This window comes from Haliotis rufescens, unplaced genomic scaffold (genome assembly GCF_023055435.1).
Source record: "Haliotis rufescens isolate VD_foot unplaced genomic scaffold, xgHalRufe1.0.p SCAF_13, whole genome shotgun sequence".
Classification (NCBI taxonomy): Eukaryota; Metazoa; Mollusca; class Gastropoda; order Lepetellida; family Haliotidae; genus Haliotis; species Haliotis rufescens.
The window spans coordinates 40,407,986-40,424,677 of record NW_025963813.1 but is presented as its reverse complement, the minus strand read 5'-3'; the positions used below and the strand labels follow the sequence as shown (position 1 = coordinate 40,424,677).

Sequence of the window (16,692 nt, the reverse complement as noted above, 5' to 3'; positions counted from 1 at the left end):
TAACCTATCTAGCATCTGTCATATGATATTGACGAACGCACGTGGGATGTGAATCACGGGTTCACGAATGCATGATCAAGAAAACAGACTTTGGAATCTGTGCATTAATCACTGCGCTCGGCGTTATAAACCGACAAACAAGAAAAATAACAGCAACAATTACTTGTGGAGGATAATTTAAAACGTAGAATGTACCTCGTCTGTACTCGTGTACGGTTTCATCGTCAACAGCATGCAAGGCCGTAGTTAACTTTTTTACTTTATACTTTTATATACAATAGTTGTTTTTTTCCAATCTCCCCTTTGTTAAACGTCCTGGTGTTCTTGCCTTCTATCGGCAAAAGCCTCACGCCCTTTTTTAAATTTTTGTTTGTTTATTTCATTGTTGTTTAACCCCGCAGTCACCAATATTTCAGCCATATGGCGGTGGTCTGTAAATAATCGAGTCTAAACCTGACAGTCCATTGTTGACATCATGGGCATCGATCTACGTAATTGGGATAGGATGACATACACCAGCCAGGTGAGTGAGTATGGTTTTACACCGCCTCTAGCAATATTCCGGCAATATCACGGCGGGGGACACCAGAAATCGGCTTTACACATTGTACCCATGTCGGGATTCGAACCCGGGTCTTCGGCGTGACGAGCGAACGCTTTAACCACTAGGCTACCCGACTGCCCCAATAGTGGATGTGACCAACCCCACACCTACATCCACACCCACACCCATTTCGTTGATGAGGCGTGGTTTAAACACATTTGTTTGTCTTGTTTGCTCAGGGGCGGTCGGGTAGCCTAGTGGTTAAAGCGTTCGCTCGTCACGCCGAAGACCCGGGTTCGATTCCCGACATGGGCACAATGTGTGAAGCCCATTTCTGGTGTCCCCCGCCGTGATATTGCTGGAATATTGCTAAAAGCGGCGTAAAACCATACTCACTCACTCACTTGTTTGCTCAATCCCCAAAACGTATAATGGTGCTGATATAATCTGGATGCTTGTCTTTAATGCCAAACGCCAGGCACTGTAGCAACAAGTGCCGTCTTATGATGTCTGATATGACGCGGCAAGGGGATCGAACCCCGACCTTTCACTCTCCTGGCAGACGCACTATCCACAACACCACGGCGGCGGTCCCGAAATAAGATGGGTTATGTGGGCGTCAAAATTTTTACAGATTTTCATCATCCTGAAAAGAGGTCTATCTGCGTTAGTGAGTGAGTGAGTATGGTTTTACGCCGCTTTTAGCAATATTCCAGCAATATCACGGCGGGGGACACCAGAAATGGGCTTCACACATTGTAGCCATGTCGGGATTCGAACCCGGGTCTTCAGCGTGACGAGCGAACGCTTTAACCACTAGGCTACCAGACCGCCACATATCTGCGTTAGTACATTTACAAAATGTTCATGGGTACGACGAAAGCTTGATAGAAGTCATGTCTAAACTATTTATACAAGATCCGAAACCAGGTGGAATGTGTTTCAGCGAATGAGTGAGTTGTGTTTTACGCCGCATATATGACTGTATAGCAATTAACCATCACAACGTGTCGGCTTAGTGTCTGAGGAAAACCTTAAAGGGCCCATTTACCACTGTGTCGAAGCCCGTGAACACGTGTATGGCGCTAACAAATCACGGATCGTAATCAGGTATCTGGAATTCGGACGCACGATCACCGTATCCTGGCACACCGATTTGTGGCACCCAAGACCGCTGGCTTGTCATACATCGTGTTCAACATGAAGCTGAGAGCTGCTCTCAATTGTTCTCGTGACTATAGATTGTACACCTAACAGCTGCTTCATGGACAATTTGCAGGACGTTTACTTGCATTGGGACATTTTACAACGGCAATTACCATGTTGAGGATTTGCCAGCCTAAATGCAAGGGCGGCCCTAGACTAACATTTAGTCTCTGAAATATTATATTACACAATTTCCTTCTTAACTCTAAAAACAAAAACAAAATCCCTATGCTGATTTCTGTGGAATAAAGCTAGCTTGAGCTGGCTAGACTTGCTTTTGTATGCATTTCTAGATTATTATTTTTTCATAAGATAAATATATTCCACGGTCATGGTGCAGGGCTAGGGCGGCCCCAGTGGTTATCAACGAAGGCAATGTTTGCTGATACGCCCACCGAGGGCTGCACGCAGACATTGTACGAGAGCTTCATATGTCTGCCCTGTTTACACTGGGATTCCAATGTTAACCATCCAACGACCTCACAGTGTTCGCAATACTTTCCTGTCAACAAACCTTTCCAGATTTATTGTAATATATAAATCCTCAACCTTAACGCAGCATGTTTGGGATTCTTCAGTTCTTGTTTAATCAAACGTTAAAGCCTCCAAGATTAGTGCCAGATTTATACAGAGGGCAAATAATGTTTCTTCCCCACCTCTGAGGTAATACGTCACCAGTTTTTTTTATATAGCTTGGTTTATACAAGGGCTATATAGTTCCTTGTTGATTAAAAAATCCACATGCTAAACCAACCTGACCAGCTGATTTGCCATTTTTAATATTTCTTAAACTGGAAACACTTCATCTTCTTGTGTAAAAGGTTCATATAATTCCCAATATAATCATTATTGTCTGCATCAGTATCTGTATCAACCCATATGCCATGAGAGCAATCAGGGGCGGTCGGGTAGCCTAGTGGTGAAAGCGTTCGATCGTCCCCCGTCGTGATATTGCTGGAATATTGCTTAAAGCGGCGTAAAAAACATACTCACTCATTCGGTTTCGATTCCCAAGATGGGTACTGTATACAAACTATGTGCCCGGTATCAAATATTACAGCTTTGGTAGAGCTAATTTTATAATAATTTAGTCCCTGAGAGGTTTGAAGAAACTAGAATATATGTACAAATTAGTCATTACAAGATCAAAGTTACCATCATATAGTGGCGACTGTTTATTGTGCAATCTATAACAACCCTAAACGGATATGTTAAGTTCAGTCATCCATTATTTATGTATTAAGGTATGTGACTCGGATTAGATAATACAGAGCGGCGTGTATAATGGGGTAACTGGTAGCCCGAGATAATCCCTCCAATACATGATACCAATTTAATCCGTTTTAGACATATTTTACTTACCACTGTCCTATTCTTGATGTATAATCCATCAACATTCCGTGTTCTCATCCCTCATAGTCCTTGAGGCCATCAGAGAGAGACATACCTGTTCTCATCCCTCATCGTCCTTGAGGCCATCAGAGAGATACATACCTGTTCTCATCCCTCATCGTGCTTGAGGCCATCAGAGAGATACATACCTGTTCTCATCCCTCATAGTCCTTGAGGCCATCAGAGAGATACATACCTGTTCTCATCCCTCATCGTCCTTGAGGCCATCAGAGAGAGACATACCTGTTCTCATCCCTCATCGTCCTTGAGGCCACCAGAGAGATACATACCTGTTCTCATCCCTCATCGTCCTTGAGGCCATCAGAGAGATACATACCTGTTCTCATCCCTCATCGTGCTTGAGGCCATCAGAGAGATACATACCTGTTCTCATCCCTCATCGTCCTTGAAGCCATCAGAGAGATACATACCTGTTCTCATCCCTCATCGTCCTTGAGGCCATCAGAGAGATACATACCTGTTCTCATCCCTCATCGTCCTTGAGGCCATCAGAGAGATACATACCTGTTCTCATCCCTCATCGTCCTCGAGGCCATCAGAGAGATACATACCTGTTCTCATCCCTCATCGTCCTTGAGGCCATCAGAGAGATACATACCTGTTCTCATCCCCCATCGTCCCTGAGGCCATCAGAGAGATACATACCTGTTCTCATCCCTCATCGTCCCTGAGGCCACCAGAGAGATACATACCTGTTCTCATCCCTCATCGTGCTTGAGGCCATCAGAGAGATACATACCTGTTCTCATCCCTCATCGTCCCTGAGGCCATCAGAGAGAGACATACCTGTTCTCATCCCGCATCGTCCTTGAGGCCATCAGAGAGATACATACCTGTTCTCATCCCTCATCGTGCTTGAGGCCATCAGAGAGATACATACCTGTTCTCATCCCTCATCGTCCTTGAGGCCATCAGAGAGATACATACCTGTTCTCATCCCTCATCGTCCTTGAGGCCATCAGAGAGATACATACCTGTTATCATCCCCCATCGCCCCTGAGGCCATCAGAGAGATACATACCTGTTCTCATCCCTCATCGTCCTTGAGGCCATCAGAGAGATACATACCTGTTATCATCCCTCATCGTCCTTGAGGCCATCAGAGAGATACATACCTGTTCTCATCCCTCATCGTCCTTGAGGCCATCAGAGAGATACATACCTGTTCTCATCCCTCATCGTCCCTCAGGCCATCAGAGAGAGACATACCTGTTCTCATCTCTCACCGTGCTTGAGGCCATCAGAGAGATACATACCTGTTCTCATCCCTCATCGTCCTTGAGGCCATCAGAGAGATACATACCTGTTCTCATCCCCCATCGTCCCTGAGGCCATCAGAGAGATACATACCTGTTCTCATCCCTCATCGTCCCTGAGGCCACCAGAGAGATACATACCTGTTCTCATCCCTCATCGTGCTTGAGGCCATCAGAGAGATACATACCTGTTCTCATCCCCCATCGTCCCTGAGGCCATCAGAGAGATACATACCTGTTCTCATCCCTCATCGTCCCTGAGGCCATCAGAGAGATACATACCTGTTCTCATCCCTCATCGTCCTTGAGGCCACCAGAGAGAGACATACCTGTTCTCATCCCTCATCGTCCCTGAGGCCATCAGAGAGATACATACCTGTTCTCATCCCTCATCGTCCTTGAGGCCATCAGAGAGAAACATACCTTTTCTCATCCCTCATCGTCCTTAAGGCCATCAGAGAGAGACATACCTGTTCTCATCCCTCATCGTCCTTGAGGCCATCAGAGAGATACATACCTGTTCTCATCCCTCATCGTCCTTGAGGCCATCAGAGAGATACATACCTGTTCTCATCCCTCATCGTCCTTGAGGCCATCAGAGAGATACATACCTGTTCTCATCCCTCATCGTCCTTGAGGCCTTCAGAGACAGAGACATACCTGTTCTCATCCCTCAACGTCCCTGAGGCCATCAGAGAGATACATACCTGTTCTCATCCCTCATCGTCCTTGAGGCCATCAGAGAGATACATACCTGTTCTCATCCCTCATCGTCCTTGAGGCCATCAGAGAGATACATACCTGTTCTCATCCCTCATCGTCCCTCAGGCCATCAGAGAGAGACATACCTGTTCTCATCCCTCACCGTGCTTGAGGCCATCAGAGAGATACATACCTGTTCTCATCCCTCATCGTCCTTGAGGCCATCAGAGAGATACATACCTGTTCTCATCCCCCATCGTCCCTCAGGCCATCAGAGAGATACATACCTGTTCTCATCCCTCATCGTCCTTGAGGCCATCAGAGAGATACATACCTGTTCTCATCCCCCATCGTCCCTCAGGCCATCAGAGAGATACATACCTGTTCTCATCCCTCATCGTCCTTGAGGCCATCAGAGAGATACATACCTGTTCTCATCCCCTATCGTCCCTGAGGCCATCAGAGAGATACATACCTGTTCTCATCCCTCATCGTCCCTGAGGCCATCAGAGAGATACATACCTGTTCTCATCCCTCATCGTCCTTGAGGCCACCAGAGAGATACATACCTGTTCTCATCCCTCATCGTCCCTGAGGCCATCAGAGAGATACATACCTGTTCTCATCCCTCATCGTCCTTGAGGCCATCAGAGAGAAACATACCTTTTCTCATCCCTCATCGTCCTTAAGGCCATCAGAGAGAGACATACCTGTTCTCATCCCTCATCGTCCTTGAGGCCATCAGAGAGATACATACCTGTTCTCATCCCTCATCGTCCTTGAGGCCATCAGAGAGATACATACCTGTTCTCATCCCTCATCGTCCTTGAGGCCATCAGAGAGATACATACCTGTTCTCATCCCTCATCGTCCTTGAGGCCATCAGAGAGATACATACCTGTTCTCATCCCTCATCGTCCTTGAGGCCATCAGAGAGAGACATACCCGTTCTCATCCCTCATCGTCCTTAAGGGCATCAGAGAGAGAGACATACCTGTTCTCATCCCAAGTCCCTGAGGTCGTCATGGAGACCATACAGGTATCGGTAGTGCTTTAGATCATCACCCCCAAAAGGTCAATATCATAGGTATTTCCAATAGATGCATTGGATATTGGAATAAATAATTGTAAAGTGATGATTGTATTTTTACAGTCATTATTGACGGACTACATCAATAGGATAGGTGTGAATTTGTTATTGTATTGTATGCAATTTACGTAGATATTTTAAGGAGGTCTGATATAATATACGTGAGATGTATTGTATGCAATTCCCTGGTATGTTCGGCATGGTACCTATCTTATGTTATATTGTTTGCAATCCACACTGAATGTATCTCGTTGGGATTCCGGGTTCGATTTGGTCTCTAGAAACCCTTGCTTCTTCTGCAAGGCGACCGTGGATCTGATTGTTTTATGTCAATGCACCATTCCAGCGTAGCAGGGAAACATTTAGGTCTGTCGTTTGTCAACTGGAAGTTGTGATTTCCACTTATGGTAACACATACCATTGACACTGCTGTATGTAAGACGGCGATCGTGATCATACTACGATAGGCGGCTGAGTCCTTAGTCCTTAGTCTATCTTCATTGCATGATGGGCTGCTTTGACGAAGTACTCGTACGTTGCAAATGATTTTTCAACATAATCCCCTTTGAGGGACACACACGCGTGAGTGCCATGGACCCACTGGTGGAGGGTTTCCTGCAGGCGGTGTGAATACTCCATCGCACAAATGACGTCATCATCCTGTGCATAATGCTTACTATAAAATAAAAAATTCATGTTTGGGAAAAGGCGGAAGTCTGATGCTGCCAACTCTGGAGAATACGGACGATGCTCTATTAATTTCAACGACGTTAAGCCTTGATATTCTTACGCAGTTGCCTCAGTAGATTAACTGCTAATGGTCTGACATTCTTTAGGCTAGTCCACTAGAAGAATTCCATTGCAATCCCAGTAAACCGAAGGTATCACCTTGCCAGAGGATGGAACAGACTTCGGAGGAGAAGACGTTAGGTATTTCAACAGCTTTGACTGTTGTTTACTCTATGATAGTGGACTCAAGACTTATCCATGGCTGCAAATCGCTGGAGAGTTTCGTATCAGGAAGCCTCGTGCAGATAAACCTTTGTCATTATCAGTTCATTCTTCAAAGAGTTCTCAAGTCTCCCGTGATATGTATCTATGGTAAACTACTGTTATTGCGAACGAAAAGGGACCACTAATTTCAGCTCGTTATAATCGCAGTTCGTTTTATAAGCATATATACAGTCAACATACAAACAGTAGTTGGCCGGGACCACAAAATAAGTTCGTAATATCGGTCAGTTCGTTATAAGCGTGTTCGCTATAAACGTAGTTTACTGCATATGTCTCTACTATATTTGGTATGTGACGTGTTGTTAGAAGTCGATCATCCACAATAATATCATATATATATTTTATGAACACTTTCCATAGTGATGGTAGTTGAACGTCATCCTCCTTTTCGACCATCCTCGAGGCTCTCCCCTTCTCCCTTGATCTCCGTAGACCACCTCTTAACAATTTGCAAAGGAATAAGCAACATCCTTGGTCGGAACATTTCAACACAATGAACAATCAGCCGGAAGTCATTTGTCAAAGACATATAAATATCGGATGGAATCAGGACAATGTATTGTGACGTTAAGCAACCCTTCACATTGATTGTCTAGTTGCCAGGTTTACAAACACGGGCGTCAGCGTAAAGTACAAAGAATCCGTATGTGAGCGAGGGGAGGGTGATGGTGTTTGCGCTGACACCACCAGGAACCAGAAAGGGTATCTCGTTTTCAACCAGATGGATAGGCTGGTGGCCGTTGAGGATCACAGTTCTGCAAGAGACAAAAGATATGTCTCAGTAGCCTTTCAGTACATGTTCTCGGTGATAGAGAGATTTTGTGTCATTACACGATGTGGGTTCTCTTTAGTAATGCCATTCCACGTGTAACACAAGGTCTGTATATTTCTAAGAAATTACTTAATGGGCTATGTTTAGGTGGGCTGGTTGGTTTGTTGTTTAACGCCGCACTCAGCAATATTCCAGCTATATGACGGCGGTCTGTAAATAATCGAGTCTGGACAAGACAATCCAGTGATAAATAGGGAGGTACATTAAGGATCTTTTTCACCCACTGGGAATGGCGAACCCTAGATGTAGGAAAATACTAAAATATTAGTATGAATTTATCGGAGCCTTTTCCCCTTCCAGTTGTATGTGTGTACGTCTAGCATGACCAAAGAGTGAGTGAGTGAGTGAGTGAGTATGGTTTTACGCCGCTTTTAGCAATATCCCAGCAATATCACGGCGGGGAACACCAGAAATGGGCTTCACACATTGTACCCATGTCGGGAATCGAACCCGGGTCTTCGGCGTGACGAGCGAACGCTTTAACCACTAGGCTACCTGACCGCCCCTCATGACCTCATGAAAACTGCCGAAACCAGGAACAAAGCTGTATTTTACTATGTGTTTGTCTTTATCTTCATCCCCTCAGAAAATTAGCTGCTCTTGTACATTAAACGAATACGGATGCCAACAGATAAAACAAATTATTTTGCGAGGATGTCATACCTCGACTGAACATCATCTCCTTCCGGTGACAACAGGAAGTAGTCCATGTATCCGCCTTTGTATTCTGGGAAAGTCAAGTTCACTGCAACAGTGTCCAGGTTCATGGCAAACACAGTCAGACTCCCACGTGGATAGTAATATGGACTGAAATGTAACACAACATTATATTATTGTTCTATTATTGCTTGTCTTTCTCCCACGTGAATCGAAATATGGACTGAAATGTAAAATAACATTTTATTATTGTTCTATTATTGCTTGTCTTTCTCCCACGTGGATAGTAATATGGACTGAAAGGTAAAACAACATTATACTATTGTTCTATTATTGCTTGTCTTTCTCCCACGTGGATAGTAATATGGACTGAAAGGTAAAACAACATTTTATCATTGTTCTATTATTGCTTGTCTTTCTCCCACGTGGATAGTAATATGAACTGAAAGGTAAAACAACATTTTATCATTGTTCTATTATTGCTTGTCTTCTCCCACGAGACTTTATGTTCTACTGATTTTCAATCGTTGACACTCAAACAAACCTGAGATGAGCACGTGGACTTATTTTCTCCTGTAGTTGTTGCCTTCACTGTGCCCTGTCACTGCTTCTAACATCCAAAAGTACAATCATTGGTAATGTAACCAGATGATATTCATTAATTTAAATACTAGCAATGTTTTGGATTTCAAACAAGAACCTTCCCAAATGATGTTCGGTATTCCTGTGCAGAACACTTGTGATAACAAAAAGATTCATCATAATTACTTTATGGACCTCATGCAGTGGCAGTACGCTCTTACGGTGGGAGGGCCAACGACTCGAGGCTTGAACACGGCGTTGCCCACAAGCTTCTTGAAGAGGAAGGTTAACCAGTAGTCCTACCAAAACAGAAATTAGGTGTTATACAATGATAATTTTTTGCTTGTTGACTAATCGAGTTTACCCCTGACAATCCGGTGATTAGCATCAAGAGCATCGAGCCACGCAACTGAGATGCGATAAGATGCTATGTGTTGTGAGTAACACAGCTTTGAAATGTATTTCATGTCAGGTGAATTCATGTCGAAGTCAAACACACCAGTGAGTACGTGAGTAAGATTTTTACGCAGCTTTAAGCAATAATCCAGAAATGTCACGGCAGTGGACACCAGAAATGGGATTGACACAAACGTCCCCACGTTGGGAGTCGAACCAGAGCACGGCGTGACAAGCGAACGCTTTAACCATTAGGCTATCCCACAAATCCCGACTAGCATGAGCGTGTGTGTGTGTGTGTGTGTGTGTGTGTGTGTGTGTGTGTGTGTGTGTGTGTGTGTGTGTGTGTGTGTGTGTGTGTGTGTGTGTGTGTGTGTGCGTGTGTGCGTGTTTGTGTGTGTGTGTGAATAACCCAAAGTTCCTACCTCTAGAAAAAGCCCGTCGTAATTGAAGCACATGTAATGTATACACACCGGTAGGGGGTCGTATGTGAATGACTCCAACAGGCGATTGGCTGATCCAAGTCCATACAAGTCCTGCCTGAACACATTCTGAATGCCTGATTGGGCGGCCATGCCGAGCTTGTCCATCCATCTATAGGTGAACATTAACACATAGATCTCAAACACCTTCATGATATGCGCTGGAGACTCATGGAGTGGAATCGTCTTCAGCAAGAAAGTACAGATATTCTGTACGTGAAGCATGGCTAGATATCACAGCAAATGAAAATGCATATCCTTCTATACGTTTAGATAATGATGGACAGGGTCAAACAGTACCAAACTGTTGTTGGTTGATTGGTTGGTTGGTTTGTTGGTTTGTTGGTTGGTTGGTTGGGTTGTTGTTAAACGCCTCACTCAGCAATATTCCAGCTTTATGACGGCGGTCTGTAAATAATCGAGTCTGGACAATCCAGTGATCAACCAAGTCAGCGAGTCTGACCACCCGATCCCGTTAGTCGCCTTTTACGGCAAGCATGGGTTCTGAAGACCTATTCTACCCCGGATCTTCACGGGTCACCCAACTGTGAAGCTGTTCGTGACTATTGTCTGAAATACCCACAAAAATCCCCCCAGAAAGGTGTCCGTCATGTTCAGCACTCCGCCATTGTAAAAGGAACCTGTTTCGCCCAGGAGAAGAGGTTTGTTGGACGCCAACGCTCCTGTAGCCTTGTGTGCAGACGCAAATGAAGCATTCAGTGTATCCATGAAGGTTGGGTCTGTAAACATCTCTTTGGTTGCATTGTCCCCATTTCCAAAATACCTTGAGATAATAAAATGTCAGTGTGCTTGTATCACTGAAAGTATAAAACTCACACAAGCAGAAGGAAGCAAGGTGTTTACTTTACTTACTGTGAATAAATCACTCGTTTGTACTACCGTAAGGGGGAGTATATATTACATTCATCGACTTTAAACTACAATCATGATTTAGTAGTGGGTGAGTGAGTGAGTTGGGCTAAACGCCGCTTTTAACAGTATTCCAGTTGTATCACGGCGTGTCAGCTTAATGTGGGAGGAAAGCCCGAAGTGATGCAGGTCTCAGACTTTTACAACTTCGGTGAAACCCACGAGCACGGGTATGGTGCAGACAAACCTAGAAACGTAATGGAGGCGAACCGGGATTCGAACCCACAAGCACAGGTTTCTGGCGTACCCAAGGGACACAACTCTGCACAGCGAATCGCGGCGCCTTAGACGACTGGGCCACCCGTGCCCCCCGTGCCCCCCCGCACCTCCATGATTTAGTTAGTTGTTACACAATGACCATGACATTTAATAACAGACGACACCCTTATTTTCTTTTTCCTCATTTAAAAAAGATATTCGCATAAAGAAGGTATATTAGTTAAAATCAATTCAAGAAATGAAATTATATTATTTTCTTATCCCTGTGAGGGCAAAGATATGTCGTGAACGTTGTCACATATGCAAGACATACGCAAGTAAAATGTGTTACGTAATTATGTATTTTCATAGGAAGGGGTCGTTTATACAGATAGATACAAGGAACATGTGTCACTTACACGAGTTTGTTTCCATTTAAGGAGTCGTTTATACAGACAAATACAAGGAACATGTGTCACGTACACGAGTATGTTTCCATTTAAGGAGTCGTTTATACAGACAAATACAAGGAACATGTGTCACGTACAAGTGTATGTTTCCATTTATGGAGTCGTTTATACAGACAAATACAAGGAACATGTGTCACGTACACGAGTATGTTTCCATTTAAGGAGTCGTTTATACAGACAAATACAAGGAACATGTGTCACGTACAAGTGTATGTTTCCATTTATGGAGTCGTTTATACAGACAAATACAAGGAACATGTGTCACGTACACGAGTATGTTTCCATTTAAGGAGTCGTTTATACAGACAAATACAAGGAACATGTGCCACTTCCACGAGTATGTTTCCTTTGAAGGAGTCGTTTATACAGACAAATACAAGGAACATGTGTCACGTACACGAGTATGTTTCCTTTTAAGGAGTCGTTTAAACAGACAAATACAAGGAACATGTGTCACGTACACGAGTATGTTTCCTTTTAAGGAGTCGTTTATACAGACAAATACAAGGAACATGTGTCACTTACACGAGTATGTTTCCATTTATGGAGTCGTTTATACAGACAAATACAAGGAACATGTGCCACTTCCACGAGTATGTTTCCTTTGAAGGAGTCGTTTATACAGACAAATACAAGGAACATGTGTCACGTACACGAGTATGTTTCCTTTTAAGGAGTCGTTTAAACAGACAAATACAAGGAACATGTGTCACGTACACGAGTATGTTTCCTTTTAAGGAGTCGTTTATACAGACAAATACAAGGAACATGTGTCACTTACACGAGTTTGTTTCCATTTATGGAGTCGTTTATACAGACAAATACAAGGAACATGTGTCACATACACGAGTATGTTTCCTTTTAAGGAGTCGTTTATACAGACAAATACAAGGAACATGTGTCACTTACACGAGTTTGTTTCCATTTATGGAGTCGTTTATACAGACAAATACAAGGAACATGTGTCACTTACACGAGTATGTTTCCTTTTAAGGAGTCGTTTATACAGACAAATACAAGGAACATGTGTCACGTACACGATAATGTTTCCTTTTAAGGAGTCAATTGTACATATACAAGAAACATGTGCTATAGAATTGTGTATGTATGCATTCGTTAGTGGCGAATAACCTGAGTGTTTTGTCCTTCAATATCGTAATGTATTTCACATTTTGCATGAAATATAACGTTTTCTTTTCCAAATCTCAACACGCATCTCGTAGGCCGATACGGCTGACTGCAAAAGGGGTTTGGATACATCAAACAAACATTTGATGAGCTGATGACAACATCGACTTTATTCATACTCACTGGTGGAACGTTACCCCCTCCAGCGCACTGGCTCTGCCTGCAGCTAAAAACCTTAAATGCGAAATTAAAAAAACAACAGATGTGAGATATTTACAGAAATACCAAGAAGCATATGTATAAGGAGCATTCGTTTCCATATTTCAAGGGGCGGTCGGGTAGCCTAGTGGTTAAAGCGTTCGCTCGTCACGCCGAAAACCCGGGTTCGATTCCCGACTTGGGTACAATGTGTGAAGCCCATTTCTGGTGTTCCCCGCCGTAATATTGCTGGAATATTGCTAAAAGCGGCGTAAAACAACACTCACTCACTCACACCATTTTTCAATGAGAAAGTTGACGACAGATACAATTGTCATTGTTATTTGTAAGATCCATATTCCTTCAAGGAACCAATACTGCTATTATAAATAGATATGGATTATGATTGTTAATTATAGATATACTAAAAAAATATACACTCAACATAGTTAGATTTTAGTTTTCCTATTCCTTCAAAAATTATTATAATCTTTTTCACCAAACAGGATAAAAACATTTTCAAAACACAAAACGGTCATGTGGTGTTGCATATTTCGAATAAGATGTGGTCGGGTGAAATATTACTTTTCCAGCAGGCCAGTTCTTTTTCGATCCCCTTAATGCCTATCACCAGGCAGGGTAACAACAAGTACTATCTTCTTACCGTCAATTTGGTGTGCCGCGACCAGTGGACCGAAACAGCCGTCCCCCGCTCTCCTTCGAATAGACGTTATCATTGCATGGGGAAGTAGTGTATGCTTGCTGTTTAAATGCACCATGTTAAATTAAGGTCCATCCACACAAAGATATTTTACACTGAATCTTTGAAAACAAACTCACTCTTCCACATATGAGATGGTATCGTTTGATAAAATGTCCGCAACATCTGGCCCTAGAATTCGAGTGTTGTTGAAGTGTGGCCGATCTCTGAGCACCTTCTCTAGTGTTCCAAAATCCTTTCCAAGTTGCTGGGCCGACACTGACTGGTTAAACTTTTTGGGGAACATCCGAGGCTCTATGAAAGTGACAAATCTAAGATACCACAGATCCAATATCAAACTCATTTGAATAAAAATTTACACATTACCCACATCAAACTCGCAGAAAAGCCACGAAACATGAATATCACTGTTAAATTTCAAATAGACTGCAAGAAATAAATAGAAATATGAAACATATTTAGAGAGCAGGATTTTGAGATCCTATTTCAAAGTCCTAAATGAACTAGTGAGTGGGGATGGTTTCATGCGTCCGTCAGCACTATTCCTGTCACGGAAGGTGACACCATGAACGGGTTTCAAACCACGTTAATCACATCACATTCGAATCCCGGTTCGCCCCGATTATGGTTCTAGGTTTGTCAGCACCATACCCGTGCTCGTGGGCACGAGACCTGCATCACTTCAGGCTTTCCTCCCATATTAAGCTGACACGCCGTGATATAACTGGAATAATGTTTAAAACGGCGTTTAACCCAACTCACTCACTCACTCACTCTCTCCTGAACCTTACCACTCTTATGCCCCACCTACCGTTGCCAAGTTCTAGGCCATATAATTGATATCCTTTCTTGGATGTGTAATTTAGGAATAGCTCAGCGTTGGTAGGGTCCCACTGCCCATCTCGTCTTTCAAGGACATTCAGGCCAAATATCAGATCCCATCCAACAAGGGATGTGAAAGCGTTGATTTCATCCCAAACAGAAGCTGAAAAAACATATACATATGTTCATAAGAGAACAATTGGCTCGCTGACTTGGTTGATGCATGTCATTGGATCTCAAAAGCGTAGATCGTTTCCTCGTGATGTCTGGTCCAGACTCCATCATATCACACATTGTTTTCTCGATAAACCTTGAAGAGAGATGTAACTATATGAATGGCCATCACGTTTGGAACAAAGAATGAAGTTTTTTCATTAAGATTGTCATGTGGATCCGCGGTGAACAAAAATAAAAAAAACCAAACATTTGGACATAAATGACATTGGGTCTTTTCTGAGATAAGAAACAAAATAAGCGAACCATTTGCAATTTTGAGAATCATCATGATATTTAATCCATTTATCTCCAATACTTTCTATGAATTTATAGAAATTCATTTCTTGCTTATTTTTCTGGATGATAGTACATTTGCTGGACCCAGCAATAACTTTGTATGGATTTTTATGGAGCTTGGAATTCAGTACAAAAATAGGAAATAATCTTTCTTGATGCGTTAGAGGTGTTCTTCCTGTTTGGTTGCGGGTTGATGGGTTCAGGTAAGAATAATATAAGTCCCCAACAACCACTACTTGTAAGAGGTGACAAATGGATCAGGTTTCAGCCTAACTGACTTGGTTGATTGCATGTCATCGTATCGCATTTGCAAACGGTCGATATTCATGATCTTACTCACTGGATTGCCAGGTCCACGCTCGATTATTTACAGACTGACGTCATATAGCTGGAATACTGTTGAGTGCAAACAAATAAACAAACAACTGAAATATTTTGTCCAGTTTCGAATATTTTAACCTGCTCTCAAAGATAAATAAGAAGGAGAAATATATACTTGAAAGATCCCCCTGGTTGTTTTCTGTTACGCTATTCGGGTCAAAGGAAATGCCATCTTCGGCAGTCCCGCCGATTCTAAGGATGTTCGGTTGGAAGCCCCCAGCCAGATTAAGCAATTTGGGTGATCTAATTGAAAATAGCATGGATTAAGAAACGACTCGATTAGAGGTGAAAATGATATGTGAGAAAGCCATTCGAACTTTAGTTGAAATGTCATTAACATACCTTGAATTTCAAAAACAATTGGCACAGAATCAGCTTAAGTGAGTGGGTGAGTGAGTGAGTGAATGAGTGTAACGCCACTGTTATCGCTGATAACGAGTACAACAGCTTCTCAGGTTAATATTTCGAAAAACTCAAGTTTGATGCAGAGAGTAAGCACCCACCCATGACAGAATGAGCTCAGATGTTTTTGTGACCTTCATTGTGCCATGTCAATGCTAATGAAAACATCGAACACACAATTCTGCAAGGCGAAAGTGGACCACTAAGGACGCATATTCAGCTAACTTGAGAAAAAAAAGAAAACTCACGACAAGTTGAGACCACTCTTTCCCAAACCAGTTTGAATAATGCCGGAGTCGAGGGTGACGCCAACAAAGTTGTCCTGAACTCTGTTGAGGACAACGTTGGTGTCGATGTAGATATTGACATTTAAACCCCGAGAATCAGGGAATAAAGCCACGCTCAAAAATAGCAGACGGCCTAGCAAAGCCATGTACAAAGTCGTCCACAACCAGTTCTTTACTGTCTCAAACAGATAACAATCATGGCTGAATACTTATCTGAGCATTTCATTTGAGACTATCATCTTATCTACAGCCTTGGTTTCCATATGTACAGTGGAACATTCCATAATACATTTTGATAGTGCAGGTTCAAGTGGCCAGCTAAGTAATTAGACAAAACACATTACAAGGTTTACAAACCGTTGTCATATAGCTGGAATAATGCTGAGTACGGCTTTAAACAACAAACAAACAAACAAACAAACAGATCTTGAGGAAATAATCATTTTGCAGCAACAGAAGATCGAATAT

General features: G+C 42.9%; 1 protein-coding gene across 3 annotated transcripts; it reads right to left on the bottom strand.

Annotated features, from left to right (window-relative positions):
* Positions 1–7,766: 7,766 nt before the first annotated feature.
* LOC124116504 (heparanase-like) lies at positions 7,767–16,425 on the bottom strand. Of its 3 annotated transcripts, XM_048394628.1 has the most exons (10): positions 16,186–16,423; positions 15,651–15,778; positions 14,631–14,804; positions 13,939–14,113; positions 13,084–13,134; positions 10,758–10,958; positions 10,166–10,286; positions 9,483–9,595; positions 8,721–8,864; positions 7,767–7,980 (listed from the first exon to the last, which is right to left on the bottom strand). In XM_048394628.1, the coding sequence occupies exons 1-10, from the start codon at positions 16,368–16,370 to the stop codon at positions 7,818–7,820; spliced, it is 1,455 nt and encodes a 484-aa protein (XP_048250585.1). In that variant the 5' UTR covers positions 16,371–16,423; the 3' UTR covers positions 7,767–7,817. The 3 variants fall into 3 exon arrangements, with proteins under 3 accessions (XP_048250585.1, XP_048250586.1, XP_048250587.1); XM_048394629.1 differs by lacking the exon at positions 10,758–10,958; XM_048394630.1 differs by lacking the exons at positions 7,767–7,980; positions 8,721–8,864 and adding an exon at positions 8,962–9,083 and having other exon boundaries at positions 16,186–16,425.
* Positions 16,426–16,692: the final 267 nt, after the last annotated feature.

What these genes read in the sequence shown, in the direction of transcription:
- LOC124116504 (XM_048394628.1), bottom strand. Translation starts at nt 16,370, where the DNA reads ATGGCTTTGCTAGGCCGTCTGCTATTTTTGAGCGTGGCTTTATTCCCT. An exon ending in CACTGCATGAGGTCCATAAA is followed by an intron (nt 8,865 to 9,482) that starts GTAATTATGATG and finishes GTTACATTTCAG; the next exon opens with TCCATATTACTATCCACGTG. An exon ending in GGAGATGATGTTCAGTCGAG is followed by an intron (nt 7,981 to 8,720) that starts GTATGACATCCT and finishes TGTCTCTTGCAG; the next exon opens with AACTGTGATCCTCAACGGCC.